Consider the following 27,355-nt stretch of genomic DNA (forward strand, 5'->3'; position numbering starts at 1 on the left):
GTTTTGTATAAAATCTTTGAAATAAAAATGTATTACCCTACTTGGTATAGAGAGTAACACCCACCTTACTGCTGATAAGGAAGAAACAAAGATTTACTAAGCTTAGATGAGAAACGTATTCGAGATCAAATCAGGAAGCAAGCTGCCTCAAATCATGTTTGGTCTTTCATTCAACAAATCTGCACACTTACTATTCACCAAGTCCAATGCTAGGCCCTTGAGACATCCAGGTAAACCAAAACAGACATGGTCTCTGCCTTCATGGAGCTCACAGTTTAGTGGGGAAGAAAGAATTTGTGTAAAGCCCATTCATGGAAACGTGAAGAATGGGAGTGCTATAAGAGAGAGAGCATAGGGCTAGGAAAGTCTACAGCACGGGACTTGAACAAGGCCGGGGGCACCAGGGAAGGTTTCCAGGAGGATCAAATGTCTGGACTGAGGTCTGGACAAGAGCAGGAGCTTTCCCAGGTGGAGGACAATGGAAGTCATGAAAGGCACGGCAGTCAGAGAAACAGTATGTGCAGAAGCCCTACAGTGACGTGGAGCGGGGCATGTTGAAGACCTAGAGAAGTCCAGTGTGGCTGAGACACAGAGAGTGCATGGCAGAGTGCTCCGAGAGCAGCAGGTGGGCAACACAACCTGCTGGGCCTATAGCCTGGGCTGAGAGTTTTAATCTTTATTGAAGATGGATAGGAAATAGTCAAGCGTTGTTGTTGTTGGTTTTTTTGGGGGGGGTGGGGATAGTGGTAGGACAAACATGAGCCGAGAACATTTTTGAAAGCTCATTTTGACTGAAGAGGCCCCTGGCTGGAGGGGACAAGTGTGGACGTGTGGAGACCACTCAGGTTACTGCAGTTAGTATGAAAATGCAGAAAATGTTAGTATGCAGAAAAGGGGATAAAGAAGGGGATAACTTGGATTAGGAGGCCAATGCGATTTATCATGTGTCATAAAGGATTCGACCAACCTGATTCAGAAAAGGATACTATAAAGCCAGTAGATAAAACTGACAGGCAACACACTCAGAGGGTCACCATCCGGAGCTTCCTGTCAGAGCCCCACATGACAACAGTCAGACAAGAGGGCAGGCAGAGGCACGACTGGGAATGGAGGCCACTCTCTTCCTGTTCCCCACTGTCTGCAATCAAGAGTCAGCGGGTGACACCTGTGAGGCGAAACAACTATCACACCGCCAGCCAGCTGGCTTGCTATGTTCTTAGCATTTCTCCCCCGACACATGCCACTCGGAGAGCAAGGAAAGTGAGCCCCGGCCAATGAGTGTTTATTGATGACGATGAAGGCACCAACACAGAGGCTTAGCTTACAGGTACTCTTCACCCCCCAGATTCACAAACGATAAAAAGTCAAGGCTCAAAGTGAGTGGCATATGACTACCTAAGTCACGATAGTAAAATATATCGCTGTGCCTTCTGTTTATTTGTGAAAACAATTTTATAGTGATGAGTCAGTGCTCATAAACCTAAGACTCAAGAGATGAGACTCAGAGAACTCCAGGAAGCAAAATGAGAAAATACTGTTCCAGAAGAAAAAAGAAATTTGACTCAGACTGTTGTATTACAAGATTGCTAAGAATTTTTATTGGTAATGGATAAGGAACAATGCAAGGATTCCCTACACATTCTTTTTAACTAGCCATGGAATATTTACAGATGTTGAAAATTTACTGGAATGTCTTAGTCATTATAATACAATGAGGAAAAATTTGTATCAAATGTAACTATCCTCCTAAAAATATTAAAAGAATGAACTAAATAATTATGATTCCTCAGTAAAGTGGATGGATACAAGGCAAAATTAAAAAATGAGTAACTCTCCATGTATTAAGAATAACAAATAAAAATGTGTAATTTGAAAAATGTTCCCATACCAATATTAGCAAAATAATAAAAACAAAAATATCTCTGAGTAAATCTTACAAGAAATGTGTTGGAAATATATGGAAAAAAGCTGTTAAGTTTTACTAAAGTACACAAAGGATTAAATAAATGAATGGCCATACCACATTCATGAATAGGATAACTCAGTTATTAAAATGGCAATTTATCCAAAAGTAATTTATAAATTCATGCAAACCAACCAAAATCCCCATGGTATTTTTTGAGGGTTTTGTTTTGTGTTTTTTTTTAAACTTGATTCTCAACTCATTCTAAAGATGATCTGGAATAGAAAGTATGGAAAAAGTAGTTTAAATTTTTTTTAAGAAACTCTCTGGCTAATCAAATATAAAAAAATACGAAAGCTACAGTAATTAAAACAGCATGGAACTTGCATGGGGTGATCCAAATAAATCAATAAAACAGAAAAAGATCCAGGAACAAACTCTCACATGTCAGAGTACAGTATTTGTTAAAGGCAGTATCGCAGACCATTGGAAGAAAGAGTGGATGAGCCAATAATCTGTGTTGATACAACTGACTATCCATCTGGGGGGGAAAAAACTTAAGTTAGATACTACCTGACATTATACATAAAGTGAAACACAGATGGATTAAAGACTTAAAAACATTTTTAAAAGCTATAAAACTACCAAAAGGAATAGAAAATATTTCTGTTCTTGTAGAATGGCTCTAGAAAAACCTTCCTAGCTCTGAAGACACAAAACCCACAACCTGTAAAGAAAACAGTTGATACATTAAGGTACAATTTTAAAGCTTTCATAACAAAGAGAAGATAAAAAGATATGACAAACTGAGAAAATATTTGCAAATAATATAAGAAAAGATTAAATTGCACTGAGAACCAAAAGACAAAGTACCACACAGAAAAATAAGGAAGGCATATAACACAATGGCTATGTCACATTTGATCAAATTTTTCAATTTCAATAGTAATCAGGAATAAGCAAATTCACACAAGATACATTTTTCCCCTATCACAATTGTCCAAAATAAAAAAATAAAAAAATACTGCAGATTAGTGAGAATTTGTAACAGTGAATCTAATTACTAGATGAACAATTTTAATACCCTGGGGAAAGTTTAAAGATTATTAATGCCCAGACCCTTTCCAGACCAATTCAATTAAAACTTCCACAAATGGTACCTGGGCATCAGTGTTTTTGTTTGTTTTGCTTTGTTTCTAAGAGACTGGTTGATTTCAATATTCAATATTGTATTGAATTCAATATTGTATTCAATATTTGGTGTATTACCGATTGAATGTAAACTGATGTTTGCCTTCTGTAGGGAGTATCAAAAATATTTTTTATATAAACCAGCTTGGTTGGTTTATTACTTCTCATTATTTCCCTTTAAATTAAAAAAAAATAATGCAGTGTTCTCAAACTTTACTATGAATATATTTTTTTTATTAAAACAGCTTTGTTGAAGTATAACTGATATACAAACAACTGCACATGATTAATGGATACAATTTCGTGAGCTTGGACATATGCATCACCGCATTCAAGGTAATAGACATATTGATCACCTCCAAAAGTTGCCTTATTTCTCCCTTTTTTTGTGACAATATCACTTAACATGAAATCTGCCCTCTTATTTAAGTGCTCAATACAGCATTGTTGACTACAGGCACAATGTTGTACAGCAGATTTCTAGAACTTCCTCATCTTGCATGACTGAAATGTTATACCCATTGAACAACTCCCAATTAGATCTATCAAATGTGTATACTCTTTAACCCAATCTATTTAAAATGTGTATACTCTTTGACCCAAGCAATTCCATTTCAAAGAATCTATCCTATAGAAATAGTGTACAGATCCAAAGAATATTAAAAATATTTGCTGCAGCACTGTTGTTAATAGCAAAAATTGATCTGGGAGATAACCTAACAAGTTATCAAAAAGGGAACTTAAATTATTGAGTGTACAAGTATACTCAATATATTGAGCATACGAGTATACCAGCATATATTCAAGTATAACAGAATACTATGTAGCAATTAAAAGGACTAAACAGACATGAAAGATCACCAAGACTTAACGTTAAATATAAAAAGAAAAATGTAGAACAAATAGTATGACTTCATTATGTGTATAAAAATTATATATGTGTATGTATGTAAACAGAAACATCTAGAAGAGTGCTTTCCCTTTTATTCTTTTGAGTGCTTGAATATTTACAATGAGCATATGTTAATGCATTTTATAATATTTTAAAATGTTAAATGCAGAAGAGAGTAAGCGAAGGACCAGAAGAGGAACATACGCTTCTGTTATGCCCTGCATGTCAAAGAAATATTAGGAGGCCACAACAGACAGCCATACCCACCCAGAGAGCAAAGGCTGGGAAGAGAGTTGCAGCCTTTGCCAGCAGGAATCTCAGAGGCTAGTGGACCAAAAAGGGACATGAAGTTTAATATTTGTCCTATAAACATGTAATTTCTAATAATGATTGCAATAAATGTATAGGCATATATAAAAATGAAAGATCACTTATACCAAATCAGGTACCTCTTACTCCTTTAGAAATTTTTCACCATGCTAACTTCTGTAACAGGACATGAATACTTGGTTTTAGAACAAAAAGTAAAGCAGCCTAATGCAGTATATTAACTGGGAAACAGGCAATGCCACTTTTCTCCACTATTTTAGCCTCTCAAATCAATTTGGAGGGAAAGTACATTTTGAAGAACAAAAAATGGTGTGACTGCAAATACATCATTCATAAATACCCTGGAAATATCTACTGTATTTTTAGATTATTACATAAAACTGCCTCAGATATCAAAATTATTTCAAATCAAAAATCTTATGACTAGCTAGATGGGCCGTGTGTATCACATAATTATGCTCTAGCTGCACTAGTTCACAGTGTGCATTCATGAATGAATGAATGAGGTAAAGCTTAAGAGACTTCCCTTGAGATGTTTAATATTGTCATTTTTCAATAGTTAAGTTGATGTGATCCTATAATGCTAGCTGGTGGTGGCATAAACTGTTATGATTCACTATCATTGTATTGACATACACTTACCTTTGCTTTTCTCCACTGTTATTTATTTACCATAGCCAAGAGGCAAGGAGAGTTAAAAGCTCAAAAACTGGAAAATTTATTATTCTATTTGTGGAGTATAGATTTCCCTGTAGAGATGAGAATCCTCTCCATCACTTCCACCATCTCTTTTGTAATAAAAATAAAAGGCGATGAATTCTTTTGTTGACGGTAATATTAACGTACAAGTAACACAAATCTCAAGTAATCCAAGTACTTAAAATGTGCTCACTTCTTACCCTACATTATTTAAGAAAACATAAATGCAAACTCTATTGAGTAGAAATTTTGTTAGATGATGGAATGTAAAACTCTTATATCTAACAGGTAGTTTTTTTAAAGAATAAAAGTCCTCATACTCTTTCTGTCACAGAAACTTTTTTTAAAGTTAACACACATCAATGTAACAACATATGTTTTAACTTAAAGAATGTTTCTCAGGAAAGTGGTATTAATTTTTCTTTCTAACTACTGGAGTTTATTTACGTGCATAAACATTGCTTTCCATTTTTGAAAGATTCTTTTCAACAAGAATGACACTGGACTATCACGTTCTTCTCCATCTCTTTAAGTAAAACCTAGCAAAAGAGCATATTCGCATACTGCCTTCCAAAAATGACCAGTGAATTCCTTTGTTAACAAATGCTCCCTGTTTAATGAGCCTCTTACACAAATGAAGAAAAGCAAAGGAGAGAGAAAATTGGAACATACGAAAGCAAGGCCTGCAGTCCCCTTCCCTCCCCACCCTCCCAACTTCCAATCCCAGTCCTAAATTTCTTGACAGCAGGACAGAATAACCAGGCAACTGGCAGTAAAGATAGAACCTTGGATGCCGTCCTGGCCCAAAGCCGCCTTCTGTGTGGCCGGGAGTGAAGTATTTCTCAGCTTTTCCACCAATGAAACAAGGATCACACTACCTGCCACTCCTCACCCAAAACCCGAGTAATGGGAAAGGAATCTAATTAACTGCAGTTGATTGCAAAGTACATCAAATTCCTGTGATGAAAAATCATATACAGGCATGCCTTGGCGATATTTCAGGTTCGGTTCCAGACCACCACAAGAAAGCGAGTCGCGCAATAAAGCGAGTTTTAATCCATGTGCTGGTGGTCTTGCCGGCAATTTGTAAAACACGCAACATCTGTGGAGTGCAATAAAGCGAAGCACAATGAAACGAGGGGTGCCTGTAACTACCAATTACCTCTTAGAACTCTTTAACCAATTAAGGGGTGGGTGGGGGTGTGGGATGTATTTAAACAGCTCGTGGAAGTCACTAAGGAATTGAGTGCCACAAAAGCAGTCTTTAACCAAGGTTTTCAAGTGTGAAAATGTCACTGCTGAGAATCCCTCCTCCAGATGGGACATCCGACCCATGCCAGGGAGGAGCCCTGAGCGTTTCTTGGGGGAGCATCCTGGGATTTTTGATGTGATTGTGTTTTGGATGTCACTCTGAAGGAGAGTCCTGGTTCCTGATAAGCTGGGGGAACCACCCAGCACCTTCAGTTCTCATGGCCTGAGAATTATGAATTTGTAGATACATGATAGAACAGAAGAATAACTAGCAAGACCCCTGGCTTACGTGAAAGGTGAGCTCAACACCAGTGTTTCATGAATTTGATCATATAGAATGAACAAATGAAGCACTACCTCTCACCAGCCCATCTGGGTGTGGAAGACTGTCATGCAGGATGACAGGCGGGGTCTCTGATCCTGCACCCCCCATAAGAACGCAGGATATGGTGAGGCCAAAAAGGAACACCCACGGAGCTATAGATAGGGGAGTCACACCACTATAGTCTCGCTGGCGGCTGGGTTGGAGACACAGGAAGCAGGAGCCACACTATCCGCAACCTGCCCTCCACTTCTCTCTGCCAACCAACCTCACTTGTTAACTGCAATCTGCTCTTGCTAGCTTAGCCACCATCTTCTTGCTAGCCCCCTCATTTGCTACCTGAGCCAGCACCTTTCCACGTGAGTCTGAGAGCCTGGAAACTGCACTCCGGGCTCTGTCCCCACACTTAGCTGCAATCCTCAATGCCACGCCATGCCACTACACCACCACCTTGCTAGCTTAGCCACGGCAGTTATATCAGTGGCTAATGTCACTGGTAACAGTCGATGGCCAACTAGCCACAGCTGATGGCCATCCAATCACAGTTGATGGGCATTTACTACCTGAGTGAGCACCTTTCCACGTAAAGCCAAGAGCCTGGAAACTGCACTCCTGGCTCTGTCCCCACAGAGAAGATAAATGTGTGGTGATTTCCAGCAGTCACCCATAAGCTGCCACTCAGCAGCCTACAGCAGACGCTTTCCACTGATTGACATGTGTTCAGATAAATCTCCAGCCCCTTCGAACACCAGGGGCTGTTCAGAACAAAGATTTCTGAACAAAGATTTCCCCAGTATCCCATTCAAGGCCGGCACTACGTTTATGATCTTATATGAAATAGCCCGCCGTCTCCCCAGTCTTCATATCTAGCTCCTCACGGTTTTGGTGTGTAGGAGCTTTCAACTGGAAGGAAACTTACTTTAAAAATAGACATATTTTTTCTCTTTTTTGCTTCAAAACTTTCCAATTATTTACCTTCCTTTAATGAATATTTTGTGTCTACAAGCTAGTTGCAAAAATTGCCAAATAAAATGTTACTTTATTTAAGATTTTTTTTAAAGTCCAATGATGCAATCTTCTTATAGGATAGCAAACTTGTATTTAAGGAAAGACTGCCAGTTTAACATTGGAATTTTGACCCAAATATATTGCCTTAGTAGTACCAATTCAAGTGAGAGGCAGCAACTTTCTGATTAGCGATTAAGAGGTCACATTCAATCATGAATAAAACAAAAACAAAATCTGTCCCACAGGCTCCACTCTCTTTCCTCAGTCTCACTCATTCCCTTGGCTCCCAAAGCAGTAGCTTTATTTCTAACGAATAATTTGTTTCAGTCCTTTATTTCCAACAATTGCATGGGCATCTGTGTTTGGCTATTTCACTCTCTTCAAATAATGTGTCCTAAACCAAACCCTTCTCATAAACTGGCTTTCTTTCTTTCTTGGTCATTTCTTTGCTGCTTCCGAAGACACAATCCTATTTTAATCCCTCATCACACCCCCACTGTCAACACAACCCTCTTGTCTGGCCTCCATCTCCTCCCACTCACATTCATTTTGCACAGCACCTGCTGCTGGACTCAGCTTCCTCAACTAAGGCTTTCATCCTCCTGCTCCCCCAGGTGGACTCAGATCAAAATACCAGGTGCAGAAACAGGAATCTGGCAGGAAGACAGTGCACCTGGGGAAATGGCCCTGGGGATTAACCAAGGATTCCTCCATCGCTGCAGCAAGTATCCAGGAATACGACCAGCCCAGTGAAGCACTTCAGAGTAGGGGCAGACGTCTTCAACTTGCTTGCTAAGATTACCCCAGGTGAGCCTGGAGCTAATGCCAGGTCAGTATTGACAGTTTATCTTCAAGTGACAGCCCTGGGAAATGCCTACGGGGCAGATGAAACAGGATTCTAGACGCAAGCTCTGAGATAACTCCAAACTACCTAAAAGCTGACCAACCATTTTCTTGGCATCATTCTAGTCTCAATTTTCTCTTGGATTTACCGATCCTACAGCATTAAATTCCATACCCAATCCCCCCTTAATCCACATAGAAACGGATTGCAATAAGTTTTCAACCTTTGGTCCAGAAATTCATTCTTCACTTTAAGGATACTTACATTAATGTGCATGAAATGCAGAGCTAATATAATTATGGCCTGTGAACATTTTATCTCACATTATTAAAGAGAACCTATTTGTATTAATTTATAATATTATAATACTTGTTACTAATATAATATTATAATACTTGTTATAAGACTTATTACTAATAAGTCCACATTTCCAAACCAAAAAAATAAATAAATAAATCCTGCAACTCTCCTTTTATTTCACAAAGGAATTCTCCACATATCTGATTTAGAAATGAGTGAAACTTCTGTATTTTTAGAGATTCACAGAATTAGTGTGGGGCACACACCTTCACAAACCACCTCCCCCAGTCACTGGAATTGATCCAAAGCAAACATTTTAATTGAAAGATTTTTGAAGCAGTCCTGGACAGGGGAGAAAATAATATCCATATAAAGCTAGCAAACACAGTAACAAAACAGTATATTTACAAGGAGAAAAGGAGCAGGAAAAGGAGGAGAGTGGGGAGTAAGAGAAAACCAGGAAAAACAGCAACAGCAGAAGGAATGACTCTGGCACAGAAGGAGGAAAAACTACTTTCGAGGACCTGAGCGTGAAGAATAGCACAGCCTGGCCTCTCAAGAACCTTGTCCTCTCCCTGTCACACCTTCTGGGCAGAGCGGGAAGAGCCAAGCCTGGGCTCACTAGCAAGACACACTGCAATGCACAGAAATATGTTTAATATGGTCTCTCCATTCAAGGAGTAGTTGACGAGACAGACATGCTGAACCATATGATAGAGGGCAGAATGTAAGTGCTTCTCACTAAAGTAGCCAAAAGGGGTTCACTGCTTCATTCAGAATTAGGGTACAGAGTCATCAGCTATGTGGGAAAAAAAGAAAGAAAGGTTGGTGAGTAAAAATGCAAAGTATTCATTGGTTTAAAATTTGAACTGTGTTCTAAAAGTCCAGATTAAAAGAATATATACCTATATAAAACTTGCAAGATGTAATGAACGTATGTCAAAGCCAAATAATTAACCACAAACTGCCTTTCCTTACATGCCAAGATCTGAGCTCATAGCTCTGGATAAATAATAAGCTATAGTTCATTGACCTGTTTGGGTATTAATGAGCTCATCAAATTTTTTTCAACAATCACAGACATTGCTGTACTTGGAAAATTCTAAGTAGAAAGTCATGTCAACATTAACATTTCTCTGCTAGTTTAAGTCTACATTTCAGGCATAATTTTATAAATTAAAATGTCAGGTGTATTTATTTTGAGATTACCTAGAGACATTCAACTTTGCATTTCACAGACTTTTAATATCCTTTTGTGTCTCCATATAAAATATTTATCTGTGTCAAAACCTTGAAATCATTTGTAGATATACTTTTTCTTTTATTGGCTATGCTAAGAATATTTACCTGTGGGAACTATAATAATTCCAAGCAATTTACTGTCTGGCCAAAAGTATCACATTTGCACATGATTTATTGATGAAGAACTTGTGCAAGCTTAAGTAGCACTTCATCAATAAATGTTTTCCTTAGCTGTTCTGGGACAGAAATAGTGCATCTCTTTTTGGCCTAGTATTATATGGACTTATCCTAAATAGTTGAAAAACTCAAGGTGGTTATTCCATAATTAGACTATTTTGAGAACCTCTTTGCCATGTTCACTGGGAGGATATTATTTGAAGAGGTCGTTCACTACCTCACTCACAGTCTGCCCCATTAAGTCCTCAGGGAGAAAATTCTTTCTGCTCTTAGCACCAGGATCGGTTACACTCATTGGCAACTGGGTTATTTCTATCGTATGATGGTAAGAATCTTTCCCTCACTGTATTAACTCACTGTATTTCCCTCCTTTCGCTGGTTGATGTAAAACTTAAAAGCACAAGTTGAGGGCCACCTGTGTAAGTCAATAAGACTCCATGCCATACACTGTCTACGGTAATAATACGTAACAGAAATTATTGTTACTGCCAATACTTTACATGTGTTAGATTTTACTTAATATGCATAATAATCCTAAAATATGGGAACTTTTATCTTGCCATTTTGATCAGTAAGGAAAGTGAAGCCTAGAGAGGTCCACCAAGTTCCCCAAGGCCACTGATCTAGTAAGTAGCAGATTCTGACTCAAGTCTTTCTGACATTGTAAATCATGCTTCTAACTACTACTCTGTTACTCTGCCTCCTGGCCCCACTGATGCTTCTGCCCCTTTGATTCTTTATTTCCTTACTAATGAAATACAGTTAACATCCCAAATTCTTTGGATAAACACCAGGGCTCTTCCAAAAGCCATGTCCGACTGTCAACACCCATCTGACTCAAGTCGCCCACATGCTGGGTCACCAAGTTTTCTGCTGCCAATCTTTTCCCCAATGACATGTTCTTTACTAGTAGAGACCATGGGCAGCGCTGAGGTTCATTCAGTAAAGGAGCGGAGGTACTGTCTGGAAGGTCTCCTGAGCCTGGACAGCTGTCCTGCAAGCTGGGCTGGGCCACCATGTTAATTGTATGGTTTGTGCACAAAGACACCTGTCCAGAGGATGCAGGCAGGACCACGAAGCCTGAACAACAGCCTGTGCCCCATGCTAGTATTTCCAAATTCCCCAAAATTTGAATCTTCAAGATTCAGAATAAGAAATCAGAATTCCCAGAAATTCTCAGGAATTCCAGAAATCATAAGTCACTCCATACTTTTTCCTAAATTTTACTGACCTGTTTTTAAATAATGATGATGACTATAATAGAGAATAATCTCCATAATATTAAAGAGTGAATGATTTTTGTGATAGAGATGCTAAAAATTTCAGAGGTTTTCTGTTTAAAAAAGTGTATCGCAATAACATGCAAAAATGATCTCCACCTTTTATTTGATAACAGAAAACACTAAATGAGGATAACGTTAACACAAAATAAATGCCAAATAAAAGCCATTTTAAATATTGAAAGATAATATAAAAATATTTACTATTTATATCATTCTTAAAATAATTTAAAGTACACAAAGCACTAATTGTCCTATCCAACAGTGTTTTTGTTTCATGACAAATACTCCAGATGTAAAAAAAAATTTTCTTTCATTTTGCATTGACATTGGTCAAACTGTTAAGAGGTTTTCAAAAGCATAATCAAGATGGACATTAGGGTTTGCTTCACATAAGCTCACTTCCTTTTTTTATGATGAAAATATTTTATCCACTTGTCCTGAATCTGGTTTGGCCATTGAAGTCTATGTGGTTTTCACTAATTCAGATTTTAGATCAGTTTCTGGTTTTATAATGGAGTGTTCTACAACACATTAACATCATCTTCTCTGCGCATTTCTTCTGTTAAATTACTTAGAAAGAATAAATTGTAATACATAATATATATATATATATATATATATATATATATATATATATATATACTATGGCAGATATTCGAACACTGAAAAACTGCCAGCAAACATTATTGGGTAGTACATCCAAATAACGTAATATTCAGATCTCCTTAGCAAGCTTGACAAGACTACATAGATTCACAGGTGGAAATTTCAAATCCAATGGCTTATTTTGCTTCCAAATTTGTTATTTCTTGGAATACCACTAACAGGATTTGTATGAAGTATACGACACATATAAACTCTGCAAGAACGACTCACCATTAGCAGCAGATACATTTAGAACATGGCAACAGTGACAAGCAAGACTGACTGATTAGATTGCGATCACTTCTCTCCTGCTTGTTCCTGTCCTGACATTTGGAAGTGCCTACGTTCACATTTGACTCTGCTATCAGCATTTTTTCTCTCTCTCTTTTATTTTTAACTTTATTGAGGAATAATTGACAAATACAATTGTATCTATTTAAAGTATACAACATGGTGATTTGATACACCTATACATTGTAGACTGATTATCAATTATCAAGATAATTAACTGCTCTTGCTTTCTACTATGTCAGTAGATTCCTTTGAACCAGTAATGTCTTTATGATGATAGTTAAATTTTAATTCTCAAAGGAAAATTAGAATACTTTTTGCCATTTTTCCCAATTTCTTGACTAGTTTTTCTTGGGATTCAGAATTCAGGAAAATGTATGTATTTTCTGGGAATTGCAGCTGAGTCTGTATCAGAGGAAGTGGGTGTATTTTTCTTAGAGAAAAACTTTTTCAGGTGACTTATTCCTACAAGGCCTTTGACGAATTCACAGAAATGTGCACATAGGCTATTTTATCTATCAGCTTGGAAAGACCTCAAAGGCACAGGAAAAGTATCTCTTAGTACTTCAGAAGTCACATAAATATCTTTATATAAGCAAAGCCACTGGCAAATGCCGATGTTGATTTGACCAAAGACATAGAAAAGCAGAAGGAAAACATGAGATAAGTTAAAATGTTTTTATAAGTACTTCTGGACTACAACTTTTGACATGGCCTAGACATTATCAATATCAGTTATCCGATATCAAAAAATAATATTAACCTGTATTTTGGCAAATCACTTTCCTTTATTTGCCCCACCCCCATCCAAGTACTTAAATACAACATTACATAGGCCGATTATTATGTAAAATGTTTTCACACATGTGGTCTTGCTTAAGAGAATAATGGAAATGGACCAATACATATTTTAAGCATCTACACTGTATCAGACACTATGCCACATGTTTCAAATGTGTTCTCTCAATCCTTAAACTAATCCTATAGGTTAGGTGTTGATTTTATTCCATGGGTTGAAAAAAATAAGGCTCAAAACCATTACTTTTCAATAGCCACACAGCTAGTAAGTGACACAGCCTAAAATTTAGACTAAGTCCAACTTCAAAAATCCATGCTCTTTCCATCACATATGGCAAATCAAAAAATGGTGGCGAGTAACATCTGGTGGCTGCCATGGCCCACTCCTTACTCCCCCGCTAGGGAAAGGGCTGGTACCATGCAGCCTGACTGCTCTATGAGGACTAACCTTGCTATCCTCAAGGTAATAAGACCTTATCTTGTACACACTTAAATAAAACTAGGGATGCTTACTACCCTTATTTGAAAGAAACATACAATAAAGTTGGAAGCAGAATATAAAGTTTGGGGATAGGATTTAAAGTAGACATTGCAGATCCAAGATGGTGGAGTAGATAAATGTTGGTCTTGCCTTCTCCCGTGATCACATTAAAATTTCAACTAAATTATAGAACAATCAACCTGGAGAACCAGCTGAAGTCTGACTGAATAAAGGTTTTATAACTAAGGCTATAAAGAAGAAGCCACAATGAGACTAGTAGGAGGGGAGGAAGTGCAGAATGGGAAACCGCACATGTGGTGGTTGAGAATCTGAGGCATATCTCAGTCAGGGAGGTCCCCTCTGGAAGAACGAGGGACCCCAGTCCCACACAAGGCTCCCCAGCCCTGAGTACCAGTGCTAGGAAAAGGAGCCCCACAATATCTGGCTGTGAAAAACAGTGAAGATTCCAACCATCCTGGTGGGACAGAAGGCTGTGGGAAACCCAGACATCCTCTTAAAGGGCCTGTGCACAAACTTACTCACTTGGCACTCACCCTGGACTCTGGTGGAGAGACAGTGATTCGAAAATGTCAGAAATATACAAGGAGAGACTCAGTTGTGTTACTTCAGGATAAGGACTGGACGGACAGCAGCCATTTCCCTGCATAGAATCTGCGTCCTGTGCAGCTGGCAGGCAGATGCCACCTTTCCTGTGTTGAGCACTCTGCCATAAGGCCAAACCTGAATCTGCACTGGGCTGGTGCATTCTGCTTGTCCTACCCACTCACTCCACCCTGGCGACTCCCTGAAACACTGCCCCACCCAACTCGCTCAATGCCTGAGGCACTTTCTCATGGATCAGCCAGTCCTGCCCATGTTGCACTCTTTCATGGACAACTCTTCAGAGTCTGTGGGCCCTAGGTGGGCAGCGGCTGACTTCAGTGTGCTCCGAGACTTTTGCTGAGTAGCTCCAGGCTCAGCATTGGCACCAAACCATAATCTACATTAAACTGGTGAACACTCATTCCATCCTGGTGACTCCTTGAGACCCTGCCTCACCCAAATAGCATACCATTTGAGGCTCCATCAGTGGCTGAGCTTAGGGGAGCCGGCAAGTGGCAGCAGCACTCCGGGTGTACTGGGCTTTTTACAGAGCTACCCCAGGCCTGGTATTGGTGGCTGCCAACCTCAGTTTGCAGTGTGGCATCTTCCACAAGCCTCTAGTTCCAGCATGGGTGACCAACTGCAGATTGCTTTGTAGCTCCACCAGGTAGCCTCCAGCCGGTCACAAACAATGGCTGACCTGGGCCTGCATCAGAGTCCCTCCCAAGAGGCCCCAGAACCAACATACCTGAAAGTTGGCTTCAGACCACAGCAGGATACCACCCAATTAGCCCTACAAGGGGCACACCCAAAGGGCAGTCTCAGAAGCCACCAGAGCCCACTGCAGTGAGTCCTGCTCCATGGGGTAAGTGCCTTGCACATCAACGTGTAAGCTGTGGATGTGGCCAAACCCCAGAGGCAAGTCAGCCTGAGGGTCAATCCCACCCACTGATGTGCCAACAGCAATCAAGGCTCAACTATAACAGGAGGGCACACACAACCCACACAATGGGCATCCCTGAAGCACATGGTGCAGGTGATGAGGGAGACTGTACCACTGGGTCCCACAGGGCATATACTACATAAGTCCACCCGGCCAAGACTGGCAGATGTAGTAGATGTACCTAATATAGAAACAAAAGCAGAGACACAGAGAAAATGGGTAAACAAAGAACTATGTCCCAAATTACAGAATAGGAGATAACTCCAGAAGAAGAACTAAAAAAAATGGAGGAAAGCAACTTACCAGATATAGAGTTCAAAACAATGGTTATAAGAATGCTCAAGGATCCAATAAATGGTGATGGAAAGAGAACTGACTCTGGGTGGTGAACACACAATGTGATATAGAGATGATGTATTACAGAATTGTACACCTGAAATCTATGTAACTTTCTAACAATTTTCACCCCAATAAACTTTAATAAAGAAAACAAAAATGCAACCAAAAAAAAAAAAAGAATGCTCAAGGAACTTAGTGAAAACTTCAACAAAGAGATAGCAAGGGGGGAAAAAGGATATAGAAACCATAAAAAAGAACCAGTCGGAAATGAAGAATAGAATGACTGAAATGAAGACTGCACTAGAAGGAATCACCAGCAGACTAGATGAAGCAGAGGATCAGGATGGATTTGGAAGACAAGGTAACAGAAAAATCCCAATCAAAACAGCAAAAAGAAAAAAGAATTTGAAAAACTGAGGATAGTTTAAGAGACCTCTGGGAAAATATCAAGTGTAACAACATTCACATCATAGGGGTACCCTAAAAAGAGACAGAGAGCAAGGAGTTAAAAACCTATTTGAAGAAATAATGGTGAAAAACTTCCCTAACCTGGTAAAGGAAATAGACATACAAGTCTATGAAGCATAGAGAGTCCCAAACAAGATGAACCCAAACAGGCCCACACCAAGACACATCATAATTAAAATGGCAAAAGTTAAAGACAAAGAGAGAATCCTAAAAACAGCAAGAGAAAAGCAACTAGTTACTTACAAGTAAACTCCCATAAGATTGTCAGTTGACTTCTCAACAGAAATTTTGCAGGCCAGAAGGGATTGGCATGAAATATTTAAAGTAATAAAAGCAAGGACCTACAACCAAGACTACTCTACCCAGCAAAGTTATCATTTAAAATTGATGAAGAAAGAAAGAGCTTCCCAGACCAAGAGAAAGCTAATGGAATTCATCACCACCAAACCAGAATTACAAGGAATATTAAGGGGATTTCTTTAAGAAGAATACGGGGGAAAGAAAAGTATATAAAGATGAAAAATAAAATGTCAATAACTATGTATCTATCAATAATCACTTTAAATGTAAATGGATTAAATGCTCCAATCGAAAGTAATAGGGTAGCTGAATAGAAAGGAAACAAGACCCATACATGTTTTGTCTACAAGAGACCCATTTCAGATTGAAAGACACACACAGACTGAAAGTAAAGGGATAGAAAAAGGTATTTTATGTGAATAGAAATGAAAAAAAAAAAATGGGGTGACAATACATATGCCAGACGAAATTGACTTTAAAACAAAGGCTATAATAATAGACAGAGGGACATTACATAAGGATAATGGGATCAATATAACAAGAGGTTATAACCCTTGTGAACATTTATGCATCCCAAATAGGAGCATCTAAATATATAAAGCAAATATTGACCAACATAGAGGGAGAGATTGACAGTAATACATTCATTGTAGGGGACTTTAACACCCCATTGACACCAATGGACAGATCTTCAAGACAGAAAACCAACAAGGAAACAGCAGCCTTAAATGACACACTAGACCAGATAAATTTAATTGATATTTTTAGGGTATTTCATGCTAAAGCAGCAGAATATATATTCTTTTCAAGTGTATGTGGAACATTTTCCAAGATAGACCACATGTTAAGCCACAAAATAAGTCTCAATAAATTTAAGAAAACTGATCATATCAAGCCTCTTTTCTGACCACTATGATATAAAACTAAAAATTTATTACAAGAAAAAAATGAAAAACACACAAACACATGAAGGCTAAATAACATGGTAATAAATAATAAATGGATCAACAACGAGATCAAGGAAGAAATGAAAAAATACCTTGAGACAAATGAAAATGAAAACACAATGCCCAACATCTAAGTGACACAGCGAATTCAGTCCTATGAGGGAAATTACAGCAATAAGGGCCTACCTCAAGAAACAAGAAAAATCGCAAATAAACAATCTAAACTCACACCTAAAGGAACTAGAAAAAGAACAACAAACAAAGCCTAACGTGAGTAGAAAGAAATAATAAAGATCAGAGTGGAAATACATGAAATAGAGTCTAAAAAAATACAAAAATCAATGAAAACAAAGGCTGGTTCTTTAAAAAGATAAACAAAATTGATAAACTTTTAGGCAGACTGTTCAAGCTACAAAAAGTTGACAATGGTTAGTAAAGTTATATAGGTTTGAGGTGTACAATTCTGTATTACATCATCTATATATTACACTGTGTGTTCACCACCCAGAGTCAGTTCTCCTTCCATCACCATATATTTGATCCCTCTTACCCTCATCTACCACTCCTCTCCCCCCTTACTCTCTGGTAACCACTGAACTTGTAACTTTACTAACCATTGTTACCCCAATAAATTTTGATTAAAAGAAAAATCAGAGAGGACCCAAATGAATAAAATCAGAAATGAAAGAGAAGTGACAACTGACACCACATAAAAATATTATGAACAATCATATGACCACAAATTGGACAATCTGAAAGAAATGGACAAATTCCTAGAAACACAGTCTTCTGAGACTGAATGAAGAAGAAACAGAAAATCTAAACCAACCGATTACTACTAACTAAATCAAATCAGCAATCAAAAAACTCCCACAAACAAAAGTCCTGAATTGCATGGTTTCACAGGTAAATTTTACCAAACATTCAAAGAGAGTTAATACCTATTTTTCTAAAACTGTTCCAACAAATTCAAGTGGAGGGAAAGCTCCCAAGCTCATTTTATGAGACCACCATTACCTTGATTCCAAAACCAGACAAAGACATTACCAGAAAAGAAAATTACAGACCAATATCCCTGATGACCATAGATGCAAAAATCCTCAACCAAATATGAGCAAACTGAATACAGCAACACATTAAAAATATTATACACTATGACCAAGTAGGATTTATTCCTGGAATGCATGGTTGGCTCAGTATCCACAAACCAACTAATGTGCTACACTACATAAACAAAATGAAAGATAAAAATCATATGATAATATCAACAGATGTAAAAAAAAAAAAAAGCATTTGACAAAATCCAGAATCCGTTTATGATTAAAACTCTCAGCAAAGTGGAAATAGTGGGAACATACGAGGTGTGATCAAACAATACTGTGAATGTTTAAATAAATAAAAAAATTTATTACACTAAAAGACACATTGCCATTAATTCCCCTCAATACACTGCCCTGCTTTGAACACATTTATCCCATTGTTCTTGCCACTTTCTGAAGCAGTTCTGGAAGTCCTCTTTCGTGAGTTTAGTTGTGCTGTTGTGGCTGCTTCAATGTCCTGAATCATTCTTACTTTGGGGAAGAGCCAGAAGTTGCACAGTTACAGTGAATAAGATGGATGAGGACACACCATAATGTTTTTATTTTACAGAAATTGCCATATACCAGAAGCAATGTGTGACACAAAGCGTTGTCATGATGAAGAATGATTTATGACACACTTTAAAACACACCTCTCAACCATAGCTCACACCCGACTGACTGCACTGAATAAGTTGAAATCTGTTACTAAGGTTCAATGTACCACTTCCCATATTGAAGATCCTTGCCTTTCCATTGGATGGCACTCAGCAGCAGCATTTACCGTACTTTTTGATCACCATCACATCGCTTCTGCTATGGCAATTTCTGTCAAATAAAAACATTATGGTGTGTCCTCATCCACCTTATTCACTGGATCTGGCACCATGGGACTTCTGGCTCTTCCCCAAAGTCAAAATGACCATGAAAGGTAAATGTTTTGAATTGATTCAGGACATCAAGGCAGTCATGACAGCGCAACTAAAGACATTCATGAATGAGGACTTCCAGAATTGCTTCAGAAAGTGGCAAGAATGATGGGATAAATGTGTTCAAATAGAGGGGGCATATTTTGAGGGGGGTTAATGGCAATGTGTCTTTTACTGTAATAATTTTTTTTATTTAAACATTCACCATATTGTTTGATCACACCTCATACAATAGCCAAGATATGTAAGCAACACAAGTGCCCATCAATAGACAATTGGATAAAGAAAGGGTGATATATATAATGGAATATTACACAGCCATAAAAAAGAACGGAATCTTACCATTTGCAACAACATGGATGGACCCAGAGGGTATTCTGCTAAATGAAATAAGTCAAATAGAGAAAAACAAATACCATATGATCTTAGTTATATGTGGAATCTAAAGAAATAAATGAACAAATAAAACAGAAAGAGACTCATAGATACAGAGAACAGACTAATGGTTTCCAGAGGGGCAGGCGGTTGGGGAGCTCGGTGAAAGAGGTGAAGGGATTAAGAAATACTCAGACAAATTGATAGTTATAACATAGTCATGGGGATGTAAAGTACAGCACAGACAATATAGTCAATAATGTTGGAACAACTATGTATAGTGCCAGGTGGGTACTAGACTAAGTGGGAGGATCACTACATGAATTATATAAATGTCTAACCACTATGCTGTACATCTGAAACCAATATCAAATATTGAATGTGAATGATAACTGAAAAAGATAAATAATTCATTTAAAACATAAATAAACCAAACAGACATTGCAGACATAGTACAAAAGATTTCTCTTACCTTTAAATATTTCACTAACTTCTGAATTTGCCAATATTCTGACGGCAAATCTGCATTTGCTTCCTGACGATGATCAGGTGGTTCTTCATCTTCTTCACTCTCTGAGGAGCTTTCACTAGGAATTTCCTCAGTCTTGTCAGCATTCTTACTAAGAACAATAACAACATATAATGAACATATTAATGCTACAGCATGGACATGGTTATAATGTTACTATTTCAGTATCACATACATAAGTGATAAAAACTCAGAAAAACAAGAACAGAGGGGAACTTCCTCAACTTGATAAAGAATATATACAAAACCTATACTACTGTCATACTTAATGGTGAGAGACTGAATGCTCTTCCCGTCGGATCGAGAACAAGCAAGGGTGTTTGTTCACATTGGCCACTGCTACTCAACACAGTACTGGAATCTCTCGTTCTAGACAGAAATCTAAGAAAACTTGTACAGGACGTGTATGCTGAAAACTACAAAATGCTGGTGAAAGAAATCAAAGACTTAAATAAATAGAGAGAAATATAGTGTCCATTCATTTTAAGAGTTACATAGTTACATTACATAGTTAAGATACCAATTCTCCCCAAATTGGTAGAGGTTTAATGCAATTTGCATGAAAATCCTCAGTAAGTTTTTCTGTAGATATAACAAGATTATTCTAAATTTATATGGAAAGGAAAGGAACTAGAATAGCTAAAACAATTTTTGGAAAAAAAAGAAAGTGAGAAGAAACATTTTCCAGATTTCAAGATTTACTGTATACCTACAGTAATCAATACAGTGTGGTATTGGTGAAGGGTTAAATATAAAAATCAACTGAACATAATAGAGACCCCAGAAATGGACCCACACAAGTATACCCAACTGATTTTGACAAAGGTACAAAAGCAATTCAGTGGTAGAAAGATAGCCTTTTCTTCAAATGATGCTGGAGCAAGTAGACATTCATAGTCAAAAAAAAAAAAAAAAAAAGAAAGAAAGAAAGAAAGAAAGAAAAAGGAACTTTGACCTAAATCTCATATCTTATATAAAATTAACTCAAACTGGATCAAAGTATTTAATGTAAAATGTAAAACTACCAAAACTTTTGTACAAAAACAAAGGAGATCATCTTCAGTGCTAAGGGCTTCATAAAGAGTTTTTAGACATGACATCTAACGCATAATCCATAAAAGAAAAAATTGATAAATTGAACTTCATCAAAATTAAAATCTTGTATGAGAGACCCTACATTAAGAGGATGAAAAGATAAATTACAGAGAGGAGAACATATTTGCAAACTACATATTCAACAAAGGATATCCCAAAAATAGATAAAGAACTCTTAAAATTCAACATTAAAAAAATTATCGAATTGGAAGATTAGGAAAAGATATAATGAGACATTTCACTGAAGAACATTCATGGATGGCAATAGCTCCTAAAAAGATGTTCAACATCACTAGCCATTAGGGAAATGCTAAGACCACATCTTCTAGAACAGTTAAAATAAAAGACATGGCAATACAAATGCTGGCAAGGACAAGGAGAAACTGAGTCCCATACTTTGTTGATGAGAGCGTTACATAGTATGGCCATTCTGGAAGAATTTGGTAATTTCTTAGAAAGCTAAACACATAATTACTACATGTATCAGCAATTGGGCATTTATCCTAGAGAAATGAAAACTCACATCCATACAAAAACCTGTATATGACCGTTCATAGCTGCTTTGTTATTAATAGCCAAAAACTGCAAAGAACTAAAATTTCCCTCAATAGGTGAATAATTAAACTATGGAAAATCCATATCATGCAATGGTATTTAGCAATAAAAAGGGACAAGCTATTAATGCACACAATAACTTAGATGGCTATTAAAGGTATTACGGGGATGAAAAAAGGCTAGTACTATCAAAATTGTATGATTCTACGTATATGACATTCTCAAAATGACAAAATTCTAGAAATGGAAAAGAGATTAATGGTTGCCAGAAATTGAGAATGATCGGGGGAGGGGAGTGGGTATGACCATAAAAGGGTAGCAGGAGAGTTCCATATAGTGATGGAACAGTTCTGTATCCTGATTGTCATGGTCACCACACCAATCTACACGTGATAAAATGACATGGAACTATACATATACATTGCACCAATGTTAATCTCCTGGTTTTGATATTGTACTATAGTTACCCAAGATGCAACCACGGGGGGAAGCTAGGTGAAGAGCAGATGAGCCCTCTCTGTACTACCTCCGCAACGTTCTGTGAATCTATAATTATTTCAAAATAAAGTTTTTAAAAATTGTCAAAAAATTGAATAGTTTATTATGTTGACCCCCCTTTCCTCCCCAAAAAATAGCATAAATGGAGTAGAGTGTCTTAAAGTTTGGTTTTATTCCAAGCGTGCATATTTTAAATGTGAAATTTCTGCCATATCTTCCCACCACCACTCTAAAACTCTCTAATAAGAGTGGCTGACCCTCCTACAAATATGTTGCTTTTGTTGTCAAACTGAAAATCAGGCAAGAAGTTTATTAGTTAGCCTTCTATTAATGGCTGTTTTAACGAGAAATAACATACATCAGTTTAGAATTGACAGAGCCATCAGTGATCAGTAAAGCAAGGCCCAGACAGCTGACTTTAACCTTGCTATGATAGGATCGTTCAGAGGCAAGAGATCAGCTAAGAGTCCATTTTCCTACCACTAGTTCACTGCTCTTTGCATTAAATACATTTTATAAGATTAGTTAATACCAGCAAATCCTTGTATTTCAAGTAACTGCATTGAAAGGATAGCTTGTAAGTATATTTCAAGAAAGCCAGTATTATCATTTTTACAACATTCATACTCACTGTCAATATATTAATAGATGTCTTAGGACCCTAATGTAACAGTAAGAATGCCTTTAATTAGCATTAACTAGCCTGTTGTGTAAGAAATAGCTTTAAAGAACTTTTCATGTTAACAGAAACATACTGAACTAATTGTGCTCTTCCAGGTGAAACAGGTGGTGTTGACTTTTCAGGTCTTCCTCCATGTTTTTTTTCTTGGGTGTCTCTTACGGAAATTCTGCGGCTAAAAAAAAAATGACCTTTATTAATTACTTCATGCTAATTAATAGAACGTTAAACATAGAAATGTATACAAATATTCCATCATTTTCATGCACCCAAAGGATCTGTTTTCCTGACATAGACAATGACGATTCGTTCCAGCCTCATCTGATACCTTTTTGTCCTTTACGCACAGCCGTGCATTTTCTATTAATATAACAAAGCAACATTTTGTCCAGAATTTCTTTGTACTAGAAGTAGGTCTTCATGGGCTGCCATTTTTGTGACAGTCCTTCACTCTGTGCTTTCTAATCTATCGGTTTACTGCCCTAATCATTGTTGCCTCTTCTTACCTTCTCTACCCAACATTATAGCAGGGCCTTATCTGGTTTTCTAGGTGTTCCCAGGTTTAGCAAAGTCCTTGGCACCTATTGGGTTTTCATTAAATACTTAAGTAAATGCTTAATTGAAAAATATAAGCACATGGGAAAAGCAGAAAAATCCACCTCCCGGTTAACAGAGTAACCCACACTTATCATTTTCAGACTCATTCTTTCGAACAGAGTCACAAAGATCAAACACCCCAAAATCAATGAAAAGCAGGAGAGGAAGAGTGTCCCTCTTTCCACAGGATCCCTTCCTGTAAGCTCTCTGGGTTTGCCTCCAAAACAAAATCACCCCATGTTGCTCAGAATCCCTGCAGGGGAGGGTTCTTGAGTGACCAGCTGGGAGCCAGTTCTTAACCCAATCAAATGACAACATAGAAATTAAAAATAGGCTGAAGCTTGCAAGACTATTTGCTAAATTTTAAAAAGTGCTCTTACCGCTTCTGACTGCCTTAACATTTACTTAACACTGGCCCTTAATCTGCTTTGACACCTACTTATAGAGGGTCCTAAAAGGAGCCAGTCTTGTATCTTTCAGACATTCATCAAACCAGTGTCCACTTGACTTAAGCCTGTTACTATTTTTTAGGCGCTAGCCTTTTTGTAGTATTTACTTATAAGTTCGGTTTCTAGAGCAGATAGTAGAAGGTTTCCCCTAATTAACTCCACATAATTTTAATCCAAATTCCCCTAGCACTTACTTAGGACCCTACCACTGTTTATATTCCCCATGTGATTGCTCCATGTGTTTTAACATCTTTTTCACATGTTATTTGCCCTGACTCACCAACTACATGAAAGTGAATTGTGTTCTTCCCTTCCCTTCACAGTGCCCACACGTAAACAATGTTGACTGTCAAATCTCTCTGCTTGAAATAAGAAGAGGAAAAGGAAGAATCAACTTGTATTATCAGGGAGATGATTTTTTTACTAGTCCGTATTGTTCTACTATGAAATAAAGTTATGTGAAAAATTAGGCAAACATGGTTACTGAAGATGTTTTCCAAAAAAATCCCATCATGAAAATGTGTACATACACTTTGAAATCAACATCAGTCTTCCAATTTACACTTGGCTCTAATCTCTTGGTCATTTGATTCTTCCCAAAATTAATTTGGTTATTCTCCAGCTTACTCTTGTTTGAACTAGTAATAGATTTATGTAAGGCATCTGCTTCTTTCTTCTTTGGTGCCTTCTTAGGCTGATCCTTTACCTTCTGCTGTTCTTCAGTCAATCTAGTCTGTTTTATTTTATTTAAAAAAAAAAAAGAAGAATATTTACAATGATATCACTTCTGAATTATCTAGTGCTATCTGAAAATTAACACTGATGATAAATTCAGAAAAGGATGTCTCAGATACACCTAACTTGTGTTGCTTGATGATACAAATTGAATAAGGGCAAACTGCAGGACTGAGGCCTCTATTGGAGTTACACTGACAGTAATGTGATGTTTCTAAACTTCACTTCTGGTGTAGCACAGATACAACAGCAGGGCTGGACCTCCTCACTCCTCACCACCATTAGAAAAAATTAAATTCAAACCCTATATTGACTGGGACTCATCATATTCAAATTGCTAAAACCAGGAATAAAGAGAACATCTTGCAAGTAGCCAGAGACAAAAGACACATTATAGACAGAGGAGGAAACATAACAGTTAAAAGAGCTAGTGGTTACCACAGGGTAAGCGGGGAAGGGGATGGTAGATGATGGTTAAGGGGGTCAAATATATAGTGATGGAAGGAGAACTAACTTTGGGTGGTAACACACAATGCGATACATAGATGATGTATTACAGAATTGTACACCTGAAACCTATGTAACTTTACTAACAGTTGTTAGTAAACTTTAATTAAATAAACTTTAATTAAAAAAAATACGAAAAAAAAAGGAGACTTCTCAACAGAAACAATGCAAGCCAGAAAAAAAGGGAATTATATTTTTAAAGTACTAAAAAGGAAAATAAAACCCAAACTTGTCAGCCCAAAATTCTATACTGAGACAAAAAAATATACATATTTCAAAGATGAAGATAAAAATAAATAAGGACTTTCACAGATGAATAGAAACTGAGAATTCACTATCAGAAAGCCTGTGCTAGAAGAAACGTTGATGAAGTTCTCAGTCAAAAGGAATATCATACCATCAGAAACATGGATCTACGCAAAGAAATGAAAATCTGTAGAAATGGTAAAAATAAATATAATAGAAAAGACTCTAATCTTTTTAATCATTCTGAAATATAAAATAGTAACAGTGTTTTGAGGGGTTAATAGCATGTAAAAATGAAATGTACGCCAACACTAGCACAACAGATAGGGTGGGGCATTCAAGATATACGATTATTTAAGCTATTTATAAAATTGTATAATATTATTTAAAGTCAGACATAATAAATTATATATATATGTATATATGTATATTATAAGCCCTAAGGCAGCAACTAAGAAACTTTTACAAAAAAATATAATTGTTCACTTGAAACCTATGTAATTTTACTGACCATGTCACCCCAATAAATTTTAATTTAAAAAAAGTATAACTGATTAACTAGTAGCATAAATAAAATGGAATCATTTCTAAGAGCTCAATTAAAAAGGGACAAAAAAGAAGAAAACAAGGAACAATGGGACAAATAGAAAATAACTAGCAAGATAGTAAATTTAAATTCAACTCTATCAATAGTTAAATTAAATAAAAAAGGCTTAGAAACTTCATTTGAAAGAGAAATCATCAGTTTGGATAAAAAAGGAAAAAAGGAAACCACAACTATTTGTGTTCTAAAAGAAACCATTTTATATATAAAGATATAAATATATTAAAAGTAAAATGCTAAAGAAAATTTTCCATGCAAACGACAACTAAAAGGAAGCAGGAATAGCTATATTACAATCAGACAAAACAGACTTCAAAACAAATAATATTATTAAAGAGGAAGATACATAATGACAATTAACACACAATTATAATTGTGTATTCACTAAACAACAGAACTTCAAAATATATGATGCAAAAACAACTAAAAGGAAAAAATACATAAATTCGCAGTTGGGAGAATTGAAAACTCCTCTCTCAGTAATCAATAAAATGAGCAGACAAAAAAAAATTAATAAGAATATAGACAACCTGAGCAACACTATAAATCAACTTTACTTAATTGATATTTATAGAATATGCCAGCCAACAGCAACAGAATACACATTCTTCTCAAATGCACAAGGAAAAGTTCACCAGCATAGACCATAATCTGGGCCATAAAACAAACATCAACATACTTAAAAGAATTAAAACCATAACAAAATATGTTCTCTTAATACAATGGCATTAAACTTAATACAATAATAATAACACAGTGATGGGCTCTTCTACCATGGTCTAAGAGGAGGCCTTAGACCTCCCCTTATTACATGGGAAGAATGTAATAAAGTACTCTCCCCGTCCTACCCAGGGCAGTGTCAGCAGAGGCCCAGTAGTGAGACTGAACCTTCACCGCTGCTCAGCGATAATGAAGCACGTACACCACCGGGATTGTCAATGGAGACTAAGTGGGGAACTTGGACTTTCACCCCCCCACCTTGCAGTACTCCCAGACTTCCACCAGTTAGGTGTCAGAAAAGGTCTGCTAAAACAAAAAATTTAAATAAAATCCAAAGTTTAACGATGTAATGCCAAAAATTTCCAACACACAAAAAAAATCACTTTACTCATTTATACCAAGGAAGATCTCAAGAACCGGGAAGATCACAACTTGAATGAGAAAAGATGATAAAAAGATGCTTATACCAAGATGAAATAGATGTTGGAATAACCTGACAAG

The 27,355-nt window shown here is 37.0% G+C and overlaps 1 protein-coding gene across 3 annotated transcripts in view; it reads right to left on the reverse strand.

Moving 5' to 3' along the window:
• ODAD2 (outer dynein arm docking complex subunit 2) overlaps positions 1 to 27,355 on the reverse strand; it is a 160,707-nt gene that overhangs the window by 109,809 nt on the left and 23,543 nt on the right. For all 3 annotated transcript variants that reach the window (XM_033105410.1, XM_033105408.1, XM_033105411.1), the window contains 3 exons: positions 24,573 to 24,775; positions 23,073 to 23,171; positions 20,113 to 20,260 (listed from right to left, as the gene is read on the reverse strand). In XM_033105410.1, coding sequence (XP_032961301.1) covers positions 20,113 to 20,260; positions 23,073 to 23,171; positions 24,573 to 24,775 — 450 coding nt within the window. The remainder of the gene's footprint in view (positions 1 to 20,112; positions 20,261 to 23,072; positions 23,172 to 24,572; positions 24,776 to 27,355) is intronic.

The sequence above is a fragment of the Rhinolophus ferrumequinum genome, chromosome 5 (assembly GCF_004115265.2).
Source record: "Rhinolophus ferrumequinum isolate MPI-CBG mRhiFer1 chromosome 5, mRhiFer1_v1.p, whole genome shotgun sequence".
Classification (NCBI taxonomy): Eukaryota; Metazoa; Chordata; class Mammalia; order Chiroptera; family Rhinolophidae; genus Rhinolophus; species Rhinolophus ferrumequinum.